The sequence below is a fragment of the Apodemus sylvaticus genome, chromosome 2 (genome assembly GCF_947179515.1).
Source record: "Apodemus sylvaticus chromosome 2, mApoSyl1.1, whole genome shotgun sequence".
Lineage (NCBI taxonomy): Eukaryota > Metazoa > Chordata > Mammalia > Rodentia > Muridae > Apodemus > Apodemus sylvaticus.
Window position 1 is genome coordinate 134,903,960 of NC_067473.1, and position 19,007 is coordinate 134,922,966.

Here is a 19,007-nt window from a genome sequence, read left to right on the forward strand (position 1 = left end):
CTGTCTTCTTAAACCCTTCCATCATGTCCTTATTTTTTCCTTTCTTTTTTCTAGAAATATATGAAATGTACTTTACAAGAAGAGTATAATATTTGTCTTTATAATCCTTAGGATTCACCTAAAGAATTGATCAAGAGAACACTACTTTCTGAATAAAATTAATGAAATTATTCCCATCACCACAGACTGATTACAGTGCAAGAAACAGCTTTCCATGTAAATTTAAGTCTGACTTACAAATAGGATCAACTGGAATGACTCGTGGTTTACAATATATTATATATTAGCTATCTTTTGGCTCTCAAATTGTTGTGTTATTAGATAGTAGGCACATTAAGTTGTTAATAATTAGTCTGTTTAATTTCTGCTGCATTCATATTTATTTTAAGTTGATTAACAGGTATTCTGTTTATTGGGGTTTTTTGCAGGTTTCTCTCATTTTCTCAGTGAATAGAAAATATTAGAGACCTTTTTCAATCTTCGCAAGTTGCCTCCTTTCCAAGGAACGATGGGCTTGCCATTCCGTGGAAGAGGCCTGATCCTGAGCCTACTTTTCCTCCTGTTCAAATTGTCAACAGCTGAAATACCTCTCTCAGGTAAAATCACAGATTCCCTGTTAGGGAAGTTTGTGTCTGCATTTGAAGTAGAGCTCATGTGGATTGAGGATATAATTTTTGTATGCAATATCTGAATTATCATGAAGGTTCATAGTTATCTTTTTGGGCCAGGATATTTAGCTGCACTCATAACTTTTCATCTTAGTTATTTTTTCAAATAACCTTAGTCATTTATAAGAAATATAATGGAGATAGCAGGTGGTGTTTGTCTTATGTGTAAGATGATATGGAATATTACAAAAAGCTTTCACTTTTATGCATTTAGGTTAGTATATTTAGGTTCCTTTTAAGGGGAAAGAAGATCTAGAAATTACTAACATTAAAAAACATAACAAAAAAGGAATAAATCACATTTTAAAAAAGATTTGATTTATTTTCAATTATGTATATGTGTGTTCAGGTGGGGGTATATGAATATGAGTGAATGTGTCCTCTGAGGCCAGAAAAGGGAGTCAGATCCTCCTGATGTTGGGGTAATAGGTCTGACACTGGAGGTGGGAACTAATTTGGTCCCTTTGCAAGAGCAGCAAGGTAATAACTGTTGAGTCATCTTTCCAGCTCCAGAAGCCTCAGATTCTTTCCCAAACAAAATTTAACTCAAAAATAGGAACACTGATTTATGAAAATAACAAAACATCATGTTAGAGTTCAAAGCCTTATTGCTCATATTGCCTCCCAATCTAGGAATTCTAGACTATGAATTATTTTAAGTCATTAGTCAGTGGTCATATGCATATATATTTATAGTACCTTGGTAGAATTGAATGCAAGAGGTCAGTCATATATTTCAACAAATTATAATATTAATAGTTCTAAAATAATGCAGCTGTAAACACACTTTGTGTGATGGTCTATAAAGGAAGGAATGTAGATAATTGGAGGATTTTTCTACCTATAAAAGGTCTTTGAGATGTGCATCATTATGGATCATGTAAGTGCTAAAGGTACAGTCCTTATCTCAGACAATTTAATCAATATTTAAAAAGAGCTAATATTACTGTAAAATTTTCCTTTTGAAGTACTTAGACTCAATGTGACTAGAAAGCAAGAAAATCACTTGTAATGTGTTTTAAAAATCTCCTCTGAATGTCACTCTTAATTACTTTAAAGAAGCTATTCTCCAACACACAGTGTCCTGGTAGTCAGGTGAGAACTACATTGTTCTATTCTGACCAAATGCTTGAGCCCCTGTTTCTGTATTTTCATCTGCTAAGGAAGTTCATTTCCCTGTTCTGCATACACACATTTATGTTCACATGTACAATTCTTCTCATATGTAGCTGAAATCTTACAACTTATATAAGCATATCAAAATTCATCACTGAACATCTGAGAATATAATATACCCTCATATTGACTACGTTTTCTCTTTGAAATAAATTCCGTTATTGAGGGGAATTGTTGTTTGTTTTTGTTTTGTTTTGCCTGCATGTGTGTCTGTGCACTATGCACATGCCTGTGACAAATGAAGCCTAAAGATGGCACTGAGTGCGTGCTGCACAGGCACACATGCAGGTTCCCTGGAAGTGAGCAAGTGTTTTTAACTGCTGACACATCTCTCCATCCCCATTAGATTCTCTTGTAAAAGAGTGCAGGTCCAAGTTAAGGGCAGCAAAGATGCATGTGGTATTCCAGAGAGAAGCCTCTGACCTTATTCTCTAACAAACACATACATAATCTGTGGTTTTGCACTTATTCTTCAGTAATGAAGGATGTGAAATTTTGTATTAACTCATGTCACTTATTATTATTCTGATAGTTTCAGTTACTTATAAATGGTCATGCTGTAATGTCCTCAGACAATTGTTATAAAATATTAATAGCATGTTTTCAGAGCAGCTGAATATTGCCCATTTATTTTGACACTCTGAAGCACTCACTAGTAAATGTGACCAAGGCAGGTATCCAATTTGAATGTCAACGAGTCTGGTGTCTCTGTAATTGGCCTAATTATAGAGGAAAGGATTTGTAATGTGGAATATATATTCATACAAAATACCCAAAGGTTATTAGCTCCTTTCCCTGAATAATTAGTTATTGCAGAACCTTTACAAGCTTAGCAAATTTAAGAAAGAATAATGTTGTAATAAACAAGTTGTTCTTAAGTTATCAGCTGGTATCTGTGGGACTGCTGTGGTTGTGCCCCCTTACCATTTGTAATTGGAAAAAAATTAGAACAGGATAAACTTGCAAGAAGCTCAATACCTCCTCTGTTTAGAAATGGTATTAATCAGAAATTAGACAACTGCCAATGAGTATTCGGATGATTTTAGCAATTACTAAAATGGTGATCAAAACCCAGTGGATAACACCTGAATTTGAGTCATTATGTGCAATGTAGTGATAATGACTTATTACATTTATTAGGCAAAAAGAAAATAAATGCAATTTTTATATTGAGAAGAACTTTGGGTTATTAAGCCTAAGCTGGTTGATGATGCTTAAATGGTGGCTTGTGGATATTCCAGGATCTCAGAGGTATATTTAAATGATGTGGGAGATCCAAGTGTTTTGAAATTAATACCCTAGTGTCTGTTCCTCCCCTTTGTACTGCCATTGTCATCTGCTATGATTTTTTGAGATATACACTGGGGCAATTTTTATTTTCCTAGCATGCATGATGGCATCAACTGTCCAACTGAATTTCCTGGACAAGTGCATTTCCAACTGTCCAGTGCATTTCCTGGACAAGAACTTATATCCATATACTTTCAAACCAAAACAATTTTGCTCAAGCTTGAAATAGTTGAATCCATAGAAATAAATTAACTCATTTCTCCACCTCTGAACAACACTAAATGCACTGTAAAATATGCATAAAATAAATCTGTTGCATTAAAGTGAAAGGATCTTCTTATTTCTTGATTATATCATTACTTCTGCATACACACTATTTTTACTTGAAAACATGATTGACAGATAAATTGTGGTTGGTCAGATGGTTCTATGCAGATATTTTTTTCTTAGAATGACCAGATAATTCTGAAACTTCAAGATAAACTGGCAATATAAATGATATCTGTCAATGACCAAATTTGAGTCTTCAAGCAAAAATTATTCTTATAAAAGACTTGTGTCTTTCACTATAAGCCTGAACAAAAAAGTCTCCGAACATCAGAGATTTTCCAAATTAGATCAATGCTGATGTTGAGCATTTTGATTGTAGAGGGAAATTTTAATTGTCTGTTACAAAATGTACAAATATTTGTCATATCTACATAGCTCACTAAGCCCACGCTTTTTCTAAAGACTACTGTAGACTGGTCCAAAAATCATACATAGGTCAAAAATTAGGTAAAATCGTACAGTGTAGAAAAAGCATATAACTCAGGTTTTAGAATTCATATCATAATAGTTGCTTATGAAAAAATAATAATATGAATCATCGGACTGGAATGCATTTTTTCTTTTTATTTAAATATTTTGGGAAGCTGTATTAGGGTTGGAGTTAGGTTGTTTAGGGTTATAATAATGGAACTCTTCCCCTGGTGTTTAGTATTTTCCATAAAATGTTATTATTTTAACATATAATTAGATTGAATTTAAAGATTTTTCAAGTAAATACATTCAGTTTTAGCTTTTGATGCTTTTAACATTGTTACTTATAGCCCAGTTGAACGTAAGCACTTTGGGTAGTTTGCAATTTTTAAGAAGGCAAAGAAGTCCAGACTTGGCCAGTGTCACAGGGTTGCCAGTCCTATCTGTACCTTTACAGTTGAATTGTGCTCAGTAATCACTTCCTTGGCTACAAATTGTATTTCACAAAAACATTATGCCTATGCCAGTTCCTACTACTGACTGATTTGTATTACCTTATAAGCTAATAATATAAATACACTGTTGTCAGAACTGTACTAAAGAATGACTCAACTATATATATCATTATTTATGACTGTCATCAGCATCCATGTATTTTGTTTACTCTTATTTTAAGTTGATTTTAGGAGGTTAATAATGGTTCAAATAGAACCATTATAAAAAACCAGATAAAAAATGAATTCATGAATGGGAAATGTCAGATAAGTTTTTCTCAAAATAAAACAATAAATAGAAATAAAATAAAAATCTTTTGCAACAAATATGGACTTTTAGCAGTCTTAAAGGAGCCATTAATCAGTGGTTTCTGGCTATTAGAACCACTATGATAATGCATTGGTTGTGAAATGATTTTAGCATTTGACTCTAGAGTCAGTTCCATTATATCTATATCTGCAAATTTATCATACACTGATAATTCAATAATAGAAAAGTCTGTAATATGGAAGCTATTTAATGAAATATATTACGTGGAAAGGGAGATGGAAAAAATGCCCTGTAATAGAACTATCAAAAATGACATAGGATATCATTTGGGTGAGAGATGCTAAATTAGATCATTATGATATTTAAATAGAAATAAGAAAAGTGACAAAGATAAATTTCCAAATGACAGAAATGTGTAAAAATGAGTACACGTGCCAACATAAATGCAATGCCAATCATTTTTGAAAAAAGATGCTTTAATGTTTTAATAAGATAATTTTTTCTCTGTTAAAAATTTATTACATATTTCTGGGGTTAACTGAAATTTATATGTGAAGCCAGCAGTGTTTTTATTTATATTTATATTTATTTATAAAGTGATAGCCAGCAGTGTTTTCTCTAGATATAAATATATGCTACAGAGAAGAAGTCAAATTCTTAGATTAGTCTCTTACTTACTGTATTAATTCCTCTTCTAATTACTATGGTAGAGTATTTCTTAAAAGCTCCAATGTGAGTGAGGGTTTTTCCTGGTTCATGATTTGACTAGATGAACTCTGTTGTAGCAGGGAAGGAGAGGAGAGGTTGATATAGTTGGTCAATAGTCAGAGTTGGTCCATAGTCAGGGGAAAAAAGGGATGAATGGTATTCAGTTGGTTACTCCGTTTTCTTCAGTGATCTCCAGCACCTTGGGTGGTGCTGTTCACATTTCATATTCACATTTCACATCTCCTTTTCTCAGTTAAACCTTTCTGGACAAAGCCAGATACATGCTCTCAGTCATATGTCTCCACGGTGACCCCAAATGCAGTCAAGTTGACACCAAAGATAAACCATTACACTTACCAATGTAGAAAACACATGTTGTTTTCTATTATTTAATCTTGTCTCATGTTTGAAAACCTCATTATTCTAGTATACTGTTTTGATGTTCAGTTCAACAGGTTCCCACAATCATAAAGCAGTCACATGTGCAAGTGGCCTTTCCTTTCGATGAGTATTTTCAAATTGAATGTGAAGCGAAAGGAAACCCTGAACCAAAGTAAGTGCATATTAGTGAACTTTATAGTATGCTATTTTAATGTGATGATCACTAGGTAGAATATTAATTTGCATGTGACTGAAGCACAGATTTTTCTAAGTAAATGGTAGTTAAGTGTACAAAATTAAAATGTATTTATTTCATACATGTCACAAAAGTATGGTTGCATTGTTATCCATGAAAGTAGAACTTAACTGTGTACATTTTTTGTCAAATAAAACTCTAAAATAGATTTTGGAAAGCCATAACCAGTTCTTATTTACTAATGTACTCTCATTATTTATAAAGACTTTCTCTGCAGAAATAATGGAAAATAAATTTATCAAAGGGTAAAATTATAAGTTTCTTACCATTATTTATAAAATGGAAAGCATTGAAATGGGGAAAATAACATAACAAAAATGACATGTCATTATAAAATTATTTTAATGCTATTGGAAAGGGTATTAATGGAGTTCACTTGTGTGTGTGTGCTTGGTTTGTTTGTGTGTGTTCTACACACAGACATTCACAAAGCAAGCAAATTCTATATTTATCTTTACTTCATGTGCTAATATATAGAAATGATCCATAGTTATATCTCTAATCAGAAGCATTTTCAAGATAATGTCAATTTAAAAAAAGAATAGAACTGCCTTTCATTCCTTCTGTTGCTTTACACGTATTTACCTTGCTTGATATGTTTTTGACCCTGTTAAGATCCTTTATGTATATTTAAATCATAAATTGTGTTGGTTTTATAATTTGTGTATTTTTTTATTGAAACCTTTTAAATATAACAAGTGTCACTAATACTTAGGGTGAATTTTACTTTATCTAGATTTTCATGGACTAAGGATGATAAACCTTTCGATCTTTCTGACCCTCGGATAATTGCATCTAACAATTCAGGCACATTCAAGATCCCAAATGAGGGCCACATCTCTCACTTTCAAGGAAAATACCGCTGTTTTGCATCTAATAGACTAGGAACTGCAGTATCAGAAGAAATAGAGTTCATAGTTCCAGGTAAGTGTTCAGGTAGAGATTGCATTGATGATTGGTCTAGTGAAGTGTTAGGTAGACACAATGGCATCTAAAGAAATAAACTAGTATGAATTTAATCAGTGTATATTTAATTATTAGAAAAATTCTCATCAGAGTCTTGATATTTACAGTCTACATTTTGTGAGAAAGTAGCATAACGATTCTGTGCTTCACTAACCTTCTACCTAATCCAGCGAAAAGTAATTAGTTTCCATATATGATGATGGTTAAATCTATGATTAGATAAACCTAGCTCAGTTTCAATAACATAATCTCAAAGCCTTTATATCAACACAGAGACAGTCTTTGATAATGCAGTTGAGTCCAGTTCTGCTAGCTTTTCAGAATCTATATTTTCATGTAGCTTTCTTCTGGATCCAGGATTATAAAATATGCTACTTCAATCAAAGAGTACAAGAAATAAGCATAGATAGTTGTTTATAGGCTTTTAAATACTTTGAGGGAAAGTGTCTAAGCAATTTCTCCACCTACTGTCACATGTATATAGGCTAGCTGGACAATTCCAGTTAAGCAGTCATTTCCCCATAGGAGGAGAAATCTTTCCACTGGCAACACAGAGAGTAAGTAGATGTCATGACAAAATATAAATGCTTTGCATTTAAAGCTATCATTTTCTAAAATTATCACTAATTTCTGATTATGAAATCATTGACATAGTTTACCTCTATGACTGAAATATCCACTCATTTGTTTTACTTGACCTATGGTTTGTTTACTTTTTATAAAATTCTAGAGCAGTAAATAGTAAGCAAATCTATACTCCTATAATTAAGTGTGTTCAAATTTATAATGGCACTGAAAATACATATAAATGATACCAGAATGTGAGGCATGCAGAAAAGGAAGAAAAAGAAATAAAGGAAAGATATGGAAAAGAAGTGAAATAAGGCAGGAAAAATGCAAAAATTAAGTAAATCTAAATGCGTCCCAAATTAAAGATAAGAGCAATTAAATGAGTAGTTTAATTAAAAATTAATATATATTACAGTTATATAGTAATATAGAATATCTAAACGCTAAAAATTCTGAACTGTTAAAACAACAACTAACATTTGAAGAATTATCACAGATATTTAAATGAATCTTAATAACATTCAAAAATTACTTTAATATTCTATAAATTAAATACTTAATCATACATGATACTGAAGCAATTATAATAGATGATGGGAAGCAATAATAATAGAACTGACAAGAATAGATAAATGTGTCATATTATCATTGAAGCAAAAAAGAATATTAATAAGGACATACAAGACTTAAGTCAACCAGATACAAACTGCAAATAAAGAACATGTATTGAAGATCGTACCTAAACTGTAAAATGATCTATTTCATGTGTGTGTGAAGAAAAGGCACAGTTGGTAATTTCTTGAGCTGTGTAGAAAATATGATCAAAATGTAACTGATCTAGAAATCCATGACAACAGTTTAAAAAAAATCTATCTTTGAAAATGAAATAATGTATTTCTAACTCACAGCTCAAATAATTGTTAAAGACTGGAAAGAATGATTTGAAAGGCTGTGACACACACACACACACACACACACACACACACACACACATATATATATATATATATATATCTTTAGGGTTTGGATATGTATGTGTATAGTTAATTAACTGGAAAACTATTTTCAATGATGTATAACCTTTACTATGAGACCCATAGATCTTCACTAAAGACGAAAATAGACATGACCTGGTTGTAGAAGGTGGCCAGTTCTAGCTGCATATCCCCCATTACTAGGAGACTTTACTAGGATCGCTCTTGAATATCCCAGGGAGTTTCCATTGCAGTAAGTTCCTACATTGCCCCCCAAGAACCCCCAAATCTAGGCATCTCTTGTAGTACACTCTCCCTACTTCTTTTTCATCCCTACCCACAGCTGATACCTCCTGTTCCCATCCCCACCCACCCCAAGTCCACCTGAAAAATCTCCTTCCCAGGGAGATGCATGCATCCTTTCTTGTTACTTAGTCTAGTTTTCTGTGGCACACACGGGGAACCCACACTTGACACCACCTGAATGATTAAGAACCAGAAGCCAGACAGTCCAGAGACACAGGATAGAATCAAACAGTACTAGGAAAAAAGTCAGTAATTATTCACCATCTGATGGGAGCATACTCACAGCCAAACACTAGGCAGAATCTGGGGAAACCCTCAAAAGAAGGTAAGGAAGAATTATCGGAGCTAGTGGGGTTTAGGTCACCAGGAGAACATGGACGACCCACAGAATCAACTAAACAGGGCTCATAGCTGCTCACAGAAAACAAAGAGACAACAATGGACCTTATATGGGTCTGATCTAGGTTCTCCGTATATACCTTATGGCTGTGTAGCTTGGAGTTCTTGTGGGACTTTGAACAATGAGTGGGAGTGGAGGGTGTCTCCGACTCTTTCTCCTGAGCTTTGAACCCTTTTCCTTTTCCTTCTCCTGGGTTGCCTCACCCAGCCAGCCAGGTGTGAGTATCAGTGCCCAGTCTTAGTATATCTTGTTAGGCCATGTTCGGATGGTTGGTTTGCTCTTTTTTTCCCCCGAAGGCAAACGGGATGGGAAGAGGCACTGGCAGGAGTGGGAAAAAGTGAAACTGTGGTCAGGAAGTATGTATAAGAGAATAAATATTTGAGAATGATGAGAGAGAGAGAGAGAGAGAGAGAGAGAGAGAGAGAGAGAGAGAGAGAGAGAGAGAGAAGAAGAAGAAGAAGAAGGAGGACGAGGAGGAGGAGGAGGAGGAGGAGGAGGAGGAGGAGGAGGAGGAGGAGGAGGAGGAGGAAGGGAAGGAGGGACCAAGGGATGGAGGGAGAGAGAGACTGAGACTGAAAAAAGAAAAATGGGACCTGAAGAGATGGCCCAGTCAGTAAAGTGCTTGCTCTGGAAGCATTAGATCTTTTGTTTGAGTCCCAGTATGTAAAATGTGCCATCACAGTGGCTTGTATTGTCAGTGTTGTATCTGGGTGGGAAAGACAGACAGACTCCTGGAGCTCACAGGCCAGCCACTCTAGTTCAGTGCAATTGCCTGTCTCAATATGTATGTTAGAGTGATGGAAGAAGGAGCTTAATAAACTTTAGCACTCACTCACTGGAGTGCGCGCACACCCCCCACATAGACACACACACACACACCACATACACACACATACCACATACACACTCACACACATACACAATCTACACAAAATTTTAAAATGTTCTAGATAAACAAGACTGAATAATCAATTTTTGTGCGTTAGAGGATTCAACAGAGTTTGAAAGGCTATTTATTCTTAATTGACACTAAGTGACTTTATACAAAATTCTTATTTTCCTATACATTTGTAATATACAACCAAAATGAATGATAAATTGAGCATGCAAAGCTCAATTTGAAAATCTTAAAAGTTGGAATGTATAGAGTCTTGGCTTACCTGATTTCAAGCCTCAATGAAACCATGAATGATTAGGTCAGTGGGTAGTTCTGTGTATGGCTAGAGAAGCTGAATTGACTCTATGGAAGTTTGATAAATCCAGAGACAACCCCTGCTTATTCATGTGAAGACAGTGAAGGAGAAGCTGAGTTTTGCCCTTAGTCTTTCCCCACTCGTCCACCACTCCCAGTTCTCCTCGCCTCCTTCTTTCTCTACTTTATGTTCTTTCCTTCACCCCTTCTCCTTTGCTTCCCCTCTCTCTCCCTCCAGCCCTTCCCCTTCCCCTCCTCATTGTCCTCCACCCCTCCCTCCCTTTCTTCCTCCCTTCCCCAGGACAGCACTGGCTTCTATGAAACACTTCCTAACGGACTTACACTGTCTTCCCTCTGACATTCTACCTCATCATTGTGTAGCTTAACTCTTTCTAAGTGTTCTAGGGGCATTCATGACTTAACCTCTATGGGGAAATACCTTAGTGTTTTCTAAAATATGAAATAAGTGTTAGAAAGTAGATGGCATGTAGTTATTACTCTAATCAATAGCATTTGTTCGGTCTGAGATAATGAAACTGAGGCTTTAAAATACCCCAATTTTAAAAGAGAAAATAAAATGAACTGGTTATGTTGAGGTAAGAATCCACCAATTTTCATTACTTTGATAGCTATATGGGGTGGGGCACTTTCCTTCCTTCCTTCTTCCTTCTTCCTTCTTCCTTCTTCTCTTCTCTTCTCTTCTCTTCTCTTCTCTTCTCTTCTCTTCTCTTCTCCTCTTCTGTCTCTCCTCTCCTCTCCTCCCCTCCCTTCCCCTCCCCTACTCCCCTTCCCCTCTCATCTCCATCCCAGGTACATCCACGTTTTTTATAACAGGGATTTGAGGACACCAGAATCGGTTTGTCTTCTTTATATGCATTTATTTATTTGCACACGTGTATAGTGCACATACAAGGCAAATCTAACAGTGAAATTTACTGTTGCAAAAGCTTGGCTTTCATATCACTGCGAGAGTTTCTTCTAGGGCCAGTTATGACTGGCAGTAGCTTGACAGCACAGATCCAACTTGTCCAAATTCTACATTCTAGTCTGCTAAAAGTTCAGGACATTTTTATAGCAATGGAGCAAAGAATGTCATAAATCAGAAAAATTTAAAATGTGCTGGTAGGCATATCAGACAGGTAGGTTAAAGTTCAGTGAGGAAATCTCTGGTACAAGCATCAGATACTGTGTGATGACATTCACAGACTTTGGTTTGAAGAAAGATATGGATCTCTTTGCATAACTTACATGAATTTTCCTGATAGTTACAATGGTGTTAAAGGAAACACAGACTTGAAGGATAAAGTAATGTAGTTCCAGACTTGCAATATTACCCTCTCCAAAGTCACTGAAGTTCTAGTGAGTCATCCTTTCCGAAACTTTAACATAAGTTTAACTTTTTTTTGAGGGGAAGATTCCATGTGTAATGTGAATAAATTATCATATAATCATGCAGAAAATATTTTTCTGCAGTATATAGAATCAGGAGCACTAGGAGTTATAAAAGCAAATCTTACAAAAATACATATGGTGTGATTTTACTTCAGTTTAAAGTTTTGTAAACTCACATGAGACATTGATTAAGAATATAATTTAGTTAGGAAATTTTAAAAGAAAAACAAGAAAATACTAAACATTAATGGAGGTAGGATTTGATAGGGTCAGAATCAGGTAGGAAATAGTAATGTTCTTGGTTGAGTGGACCGTGTGCAAAGGATTTCCGTTGTGTTTGTCTTTTTCTGTATCATCTAAGTTAATTTCACTAATGGTCTCTTTATGTATGCAAAACAAAACCATGTGGCATGATAATCCTGCTGAAGGGACTCCTGTATTGAGATTATCTAATAAAAATAACCAGGCAGAATGGTGACAATGTATACTTCAGAACTGCATTTATGCATTAAAATTTAAAATGACATTGAGCTGGAAATTTCTATATATTTTGTATCAGAAAGTATTGCCATGAACACTATGCCAGAGCATCATGAAAACATCTAGTATCTAGTCAGCCATTTCTAATCTTGGCTTCTGCTCCAATGGATCCAGCAAAGCTCAGAAAGAAAATATTTGAAATTAAAATTTACATTTACATTTTTCCAAACATATACTGATTCTTCTTTGCCTGGAGACTGCTATGTATGTGTTTTCATATATGTATGTCTCAATTATACATATTTTAACTGAAATGGGGTTAGAAATACAGGATGAAAGAGAGGTAAAATGTACATTGTAAAAGACAAGGTGTTGGGGTGATCCTTAACTTGAATTCAAGTGGTTGCTATGGAGACAAAGGGCAAGGCAGTAGCTAGACCTGCTGCAGAAAAAGAAGTAGGGCAGATGCATAGAAGATACAACAATTAGCAGGTTTTAAAAATATTTTCTCTCATTACCTAAGTGTTATCTGTGAAATCATGATTATGTGAGGATAATTTGGGCCAGACTATAGCAGTGTTACAGTTAAGAGATGGTGGATCAAAGACCGGGGCTTTAATGGAGGTAATTGTTCTCTTTCTCTGCTGCTGTAGAAATGAGTAAAACCAATTAGATTTCTTACACAGTGTTTCCTGGCTGTCCTGACAGTACTTCATCATTCAGTTTCCATTCCATTCCTTTGAAGTTCATGAATAAGACCATTTCAAGAATCCTTGTTTAACAGTGGATTTTCTCTGAAGCTCTGGGAAATTGTCTTTATTTTGATATTGATAGAAACTTGGTGGTTCCCTTTTTAGAGTTTTTATCTCTCAGTTATCAAGTTAATATCTAGTAAAATGAATATCTATTTCTATTCAAGATTTTTTTTATATCCAATGCTTAGTTTTCTATTTTTATAATATCCTAGTTTAGTCTGGTTGGGAATGAACAAGAGAAACAGCCCAACAGATGAATCGATTACATCAATTACAAATGCATGACAAAACCAATAGCTAAATGGGATGTCTATGGCACAGAGTTTTGGTCAGTAAATTAGTTACCAAGTCATTGTTAGGCTCCTTTCCTGTGCTAGTCATTTTCCTAGTTGTATTTATCAGCTTTCCAACACTGTAACAAAGCCTGTGAGATAATCAATTCATAAAGAGAAAAAGGTTAATTTGGTTCACAGTTTTCTACTGCCCAGTCCTTGATGGGTTGTCACTATTGCTTTGGGCTAGCATTATGGAAGCACATTGTGATGAAAACATGTGGGAGAGTAAACTCTGCCTCCACTGTGATCTAGGGTGCAAGGAACAAGGACCACCGTCCCTTATTTCTATTCAAGATTGTATTCCCAATAACTGAAGCTTAAACATTAGGCTTCACCTGTCAGAAGTTCGAGCATCTCCCAGCAGAGGCCATAGAGATTTTTTTTTTTTTTACTTTTTTTTTTATTCGATATAATTTATTTACATTTCAAATGATTTCCCCTTTTCTAGCCCCCCCACTCCCCGAAAGTCCCGCAAACCCCCTTCTCTTCCCCTGTCCTCTCACCTACCCCTTCCCACTTCCCGGTTCTGGTTTTGCTGAATACTGTTTCACTGAGTCTTTCCAGAACCAGGGGCCACTCCTCCTTTCTTCTTGTACCTCATTTGATGTGTGGATTATGTTTTGGGTATTTCAGTTTTCTAGGTTAATATCCACTTATTAGTGAGTGCATACCATGATTCACCTTTTGAGTCTGAGTTACCTCACTTAGTATGATATTCTCTAGCTCCATCCATTTGCCTAAGAATTTCATGAATTCATTGTTTCTAATGGCTGAATAGTACTCCATTGTGTAGATATACCACATTTTTTGCATCCACTCTTCTGTTGAGGGATACCTGGGTTCTTTCCAGCATCTGGCAATTACAAATAGGGCTGCTATGAACATAGTAGAACATGTATCCTTATTACATGGTGGGGAGTCTTCTGGGTATATGCCCAGGAGTGGTATAGCAGGATCTTCTGGAAGTAAGGTGCCCAGTTTTCGGAGGAACTGCCAGACTGATTTCCAGAGTGGTTGTACCAATTTGCAACCCCACCAGCAGTGGAGGAGTGTTCCTCTTTCTCCACACCCTCTCCAACACCTGCTGTCTCCTGAATTTTTAATCTTAGCCATTCTGACTGGTGTAAGATGAAATCTTAGGGTTGTTTTGATTTGCATTTCCCTAATGACTAATGAAGTTGAGCATTTTTTAAGATGCTTCTCCGCCATCCGAAGTTCTTCAGGCGAGAATTCTTTGTTTAACTCTGTACCCCATTTTTTAATAGGGTTGTTTGGTTTTCTGGAGTCTAACTTCTTGAGTTCTTTATATATATTGGATATTAGCCCTCTATCTGATGTAGGATTGGTGAAGATCTTTTCCCAATTTGTTGGTTGCCGATTTGTCCTCTTGATGGTGTCCTTTGCCTTACAGAAACTTTTTAATTTTATGAGGTCCCATTTGTCAATTCTTGCTCTTAGAGCATACGCTATTGGTGTTCTGTTCAGAAACTTTCTCCCTGTGCCGATGTCCTCAAGGGTCTTCCCCAGTTTCTTTTCTATTAGCTTCAGAGTGTCTGGCTTTATGTGGAGGTCCTTGATCCATTTGGATTTGAGCTTAGTACAAGGAGACAAGGATGGATCAATTCGCATTCTTCTGCATGCTGACCTCCAGTTGAACCAGCACCATTTGTTGAAAAGGCTATCTTTTTTCCATTGGATATTTTCAGCCTCTTTGTCGAGGATCAAGTGGCCATAGGTGTGTGGGTTCATTTCTGGATCTTCAATCCTGTTCCATTGATCCTCCTGCCTGTCACTGTACCAATACCATGCAGTTTTTAACACTATTGCTCTGTAGTATTGCTTGAGGTCAGGGATACTGATTCCCCCAGATTTCCTTTTGTTGCTGAGAATAGTTTTAGCTATCCTGGGATTTTTGTTGTTCCAGATGAATTTGATAATTGCTCTTTCTAACTCTGTGAAGAATTGAGTTGGGATTTTGATGGGTATTGCATTGAATCTGTATAGTGCTGATACCAAAGCCTCACAAAGATCCAACAAAGAAAGAGAACTTCAGACCAAGTTCCCTTATGAACATCGATGCAAAAATACTCAATAAAATTCTTGCCAACCGAATCCAAGAACACATCAAAACGATCATCCACCATGATCAAGTAGGCTTTATCCCGGGAATGCAGGGTTGGTTCAATATACGGAAATCCATCAATACAATCCACTACATAAACAGACTCAAAGAACAAAACCACATGGTCATTTCATTGGATGCTGAAAAAGCATTTGACAAAATTCAGCATCCCTTCATGCTTAAAGTCTTGGAGAGAACAGGAATTCAAGGCCCATACCTAAACATAGTAAAAGCAATATACAGCAAACCGGTAGCCAGCATCAAACTAAATGGAGAGAAACTTGAAGCAATCCCACTGAAATCAGGGACCAGACAAGGCTGCCCCCTTTCTCCTTATCTTTTCAATATTGTACTTGAGGTACTAGCTCGGGCAATTCGACAACATAAGGAGGTCAAAGGGATACAAATTGGAAAGGAAGAAGTCAAACTATCATTATTTGCAGACGACATGATCGTCTACCTAAGTGACCCAAAGAACTCCACTAGAGAGCTCCTACAGCTGATAAACAACTTCAGCAAAGTGGCAGGTTATAAAATCAACTCAAGCAAATCAGTGGCCTTCCTATACTCAAAGGATAAGCAGGCTGAGAAAGAAATTAGGGAAATGACCCCCTTCACAATAGCCACAAACAGTATAAAGTATCTTGGGGTGACTCTTACCAAACATGTGAAAGATCTGTATGACAAGAACTTCAAGACTCTGAAGAAGGAAATGGAAGAAGACCTCAAAAAATGGGAAAACCTCCCATGCTCATGGATCGGTAGAATCAATATAGTTAAAATGGCCATTTTGGCCATAGAGATTTAACATTGAACACCTGGGCATTTGGGGGATACTTACCTAAGCCTCAGAATTAGTGATTGGGGATAGCCTAACAAACAAAACAAGACTGGCTATATCCTGTGACTGTGACTAAGATGTGTGTAGATGGAAACTCTTTTCCTTTATTTTTTCATCATTGAAGTTTAAATTGATTATATAAATGCCTATACTTTGGCTCTCTAATACTGACCATCCTCCAGGTTGCTGATCAACTTTCTCCATACATGTTTCTGCTCTGTCATCACCTGTACTAAATTTCTGCTCTATACTTTGTAAGATTTTAAGATATTATTTACATATGTTTCTGCTATTTTAAATAGGAAATGATAATCTAATAATTTCGATATTCCCCTGTTTATCCTAGTGGACCCTCTAGACCAGTGATTCTCAATCTTCCTAATATTTTGTCATTTTAATACAGGTCTTCATGTTGTGGTGATCCCCAACCATAAAATTATTTTCATTTCTACTTCAAAACTGTAATTTTCTATTATTATGAATCATAATGTAAATATATGATATGCAGACTATCTGATGTGTGAGCTCTGTGAGGTTGTGACACATCAATTGAGAACTACTGCTCCAGACAGAATTTTTTTTGGTCAGGTATTTTCTCTGTTAAATAAGAAGAGTTTTTTTTTCTCTCTGAATGTTGAGAAAATCTGAGTAATTTGTTTTCAAACCTTGCTGGCAGCACCTAAAGTTGTAAGGCTACAACAGAGTTTCCATTTGTAGGTTAGCTGTATCTTGAATCAAGCAGATAAGTTAGTTTGTGGTCAATATATCTCTGGGAAAGGTTTTCTAAATGGGCTTTCCTGACTTCAAGAACTCACATTCTTTAGTAAGTGCTATTCACTATGATGAACAATGGACACAAAGAGGGCCCATCAGAGAATCATGGAAAGGAGAAAATTGCCAAGTGCTTCAGTTTATTGTGCAAATAGATCTGCAGTATCATTATATACATAGGAGGTAGACCAGATTTCTGGACATATTTGAAGCCCCATTTAAGTAGACAGTGATGAGTGGGTAGGTTCTGATACCTTTTCAGGAAGACTATTCAGGGTCAAGTCTGCTCCAGAAGACTGAGTTTTTGTGATGATGGAGGGCTCCTTAGAAATCTAAGACAAAGACAAAGGAGTGAAATTGTCTCACATAAACACAAGTTGTTGCTTAATACTAACTATTGTTATCTTTCCTCAATAAATAATGCTATAAATATCATCAGTGAATCAAAATCACTCAGTCACTTTCAGGGTGGTTTTCAAATAATCATTTCTTCATGACTTAAAATTGTCTCCATGACTGCTATTGTGTTGTGGAATTTAATTTAGCATTGTACTCATTTGTTTTCTTCATAAACTTGGCACAACCTAGAATCATCTGGGAAGAAAGAACCTCAACTGAGCAAGTGCCCAGGTCGTGTTGTTCTGTGGCCACACGTCTGTGAGAGATTGTTTTGAATAATGATTGATGCAGAGAGGTGTAGTCTACTGTGAGCAACACCACAGCAAGCCAGGCTATAAAAGAAAGCAGGAGCCAGAGATAAGCCTATCAACAGCATTCCTCCATAATGTGTACTTCAGTTCCTTCTTGATTTCCTATCTTAATTTCTCTCAATAATGGATTGTGGCCTGCACGTATAAGCTCAATAAACCCTCTACTCCCTAAATTGCTTTGATTCATGATGTTTTCACAACAACAAAAACAAAAACAGAACATTGTAAAAATGTTCTTCCAATCCCAAAGTGAAGCCTAGAAGTTTCAAGGTCCGAAAATAATAATGAAACAATCCAGATTAAATAATTTCTTCTCTGATATCCCTCTGAGATCTTAAATTATAAGATAGCTAAGCTTCCTTGTTTCCTGATACTCATTTCAACAGTTACAAATTGTTCAGAAGAATAACAGTGTGTGGTTAAGGGCTTGGTAGACTTATAAATTGTCTTTTCTTTTCCTTTATATTATGGATGGATTAGATTCCCACTGAATAACTACATGTTTACAGTTTGGGAAATGGAATTTCATAATGTAGACTTAATTAATATAAGGATGCTAGTACTTCACCAATTGTATTATCTGTCTGAATCATTAGACTTTTCTACATGCTTTGAGGGAGCCTATTTCCAACTACTGATATATCATATATCTTACTAATTTTCTACTTTCAAGCGAGCCAGGTATCCCCATTAAGCACTGCATTGTTTGCATATGAGAGAATCATATACCCCCTCATTTTTCCTATGTGTGCCTCTCATCCCATGCTGTCCTTTGGTTCTGAATATAAACAGATTCATCAAAGTCCAAGTACACTGCTAACTTTCATACTAGTGTACACTGGTTCTCAATGTGGCAAGTGGTACTAAATAAGTCATTGGAATTTGGAGGTTTGAGTGTGTAACACTATTATTAATTTTTCATATGGGTAAGGAGTGCTTCCTATCTATCAATGCCAGAGCATTAGCTGGCATATTATTTTATTCTTGGCGTGCTAACAGTGGAGGTATTCAACAACCTTCCTGTCTCTTGGTAGGAATGTCATAGTACTGTAGAAAATGCATGGTGCAAGGATGACTCTTATTTGTATACCCAGCCAATGTCAACAAATAAACTCTCACACAAATGTGATGACCCAGATGGACCCATCAGTTGTGGGAAGGATGAAGACATTGACACTTTCCTGCACTTGTGTTGTGGTTCCACAGTC

The 19,007-nt window shown here is 35.9% G+C and overlaps 1 protein-coding gene across 1 annotated transcript in view; it reads left to right on the top strand.

The window, feature by feature from the left end:
* The first annotated feature begins 440 nt into the window (after nucleotides 1–440).
* Chl1 (cell adhesion molecule L1 like) overlaps nucleotides 441–19,007 on the top strand; it is an 84,362-nt gene continuing 65,795 nt past the window's right edge. Inside the window, exons 1-3 of the mRNA XM_052172630.1 lie at nucleotides 441–596; nucleotides 5,796–5,901; nucleotides 6,722–6,909. Coding sequence (XP_052028590.1) covers nucleotides 509–596; nucleotides 5,796–5,901; nucleotides 6,722–6,909 — 382 coding nt within the window. The 5' untranslated portion in view covers nucleotides 441–508. The remainder of the gene's footprint in view (nucleotides 597–5,795; nucleotides 5,902–6,721; nucleotides 6,910–19,007) is intronic.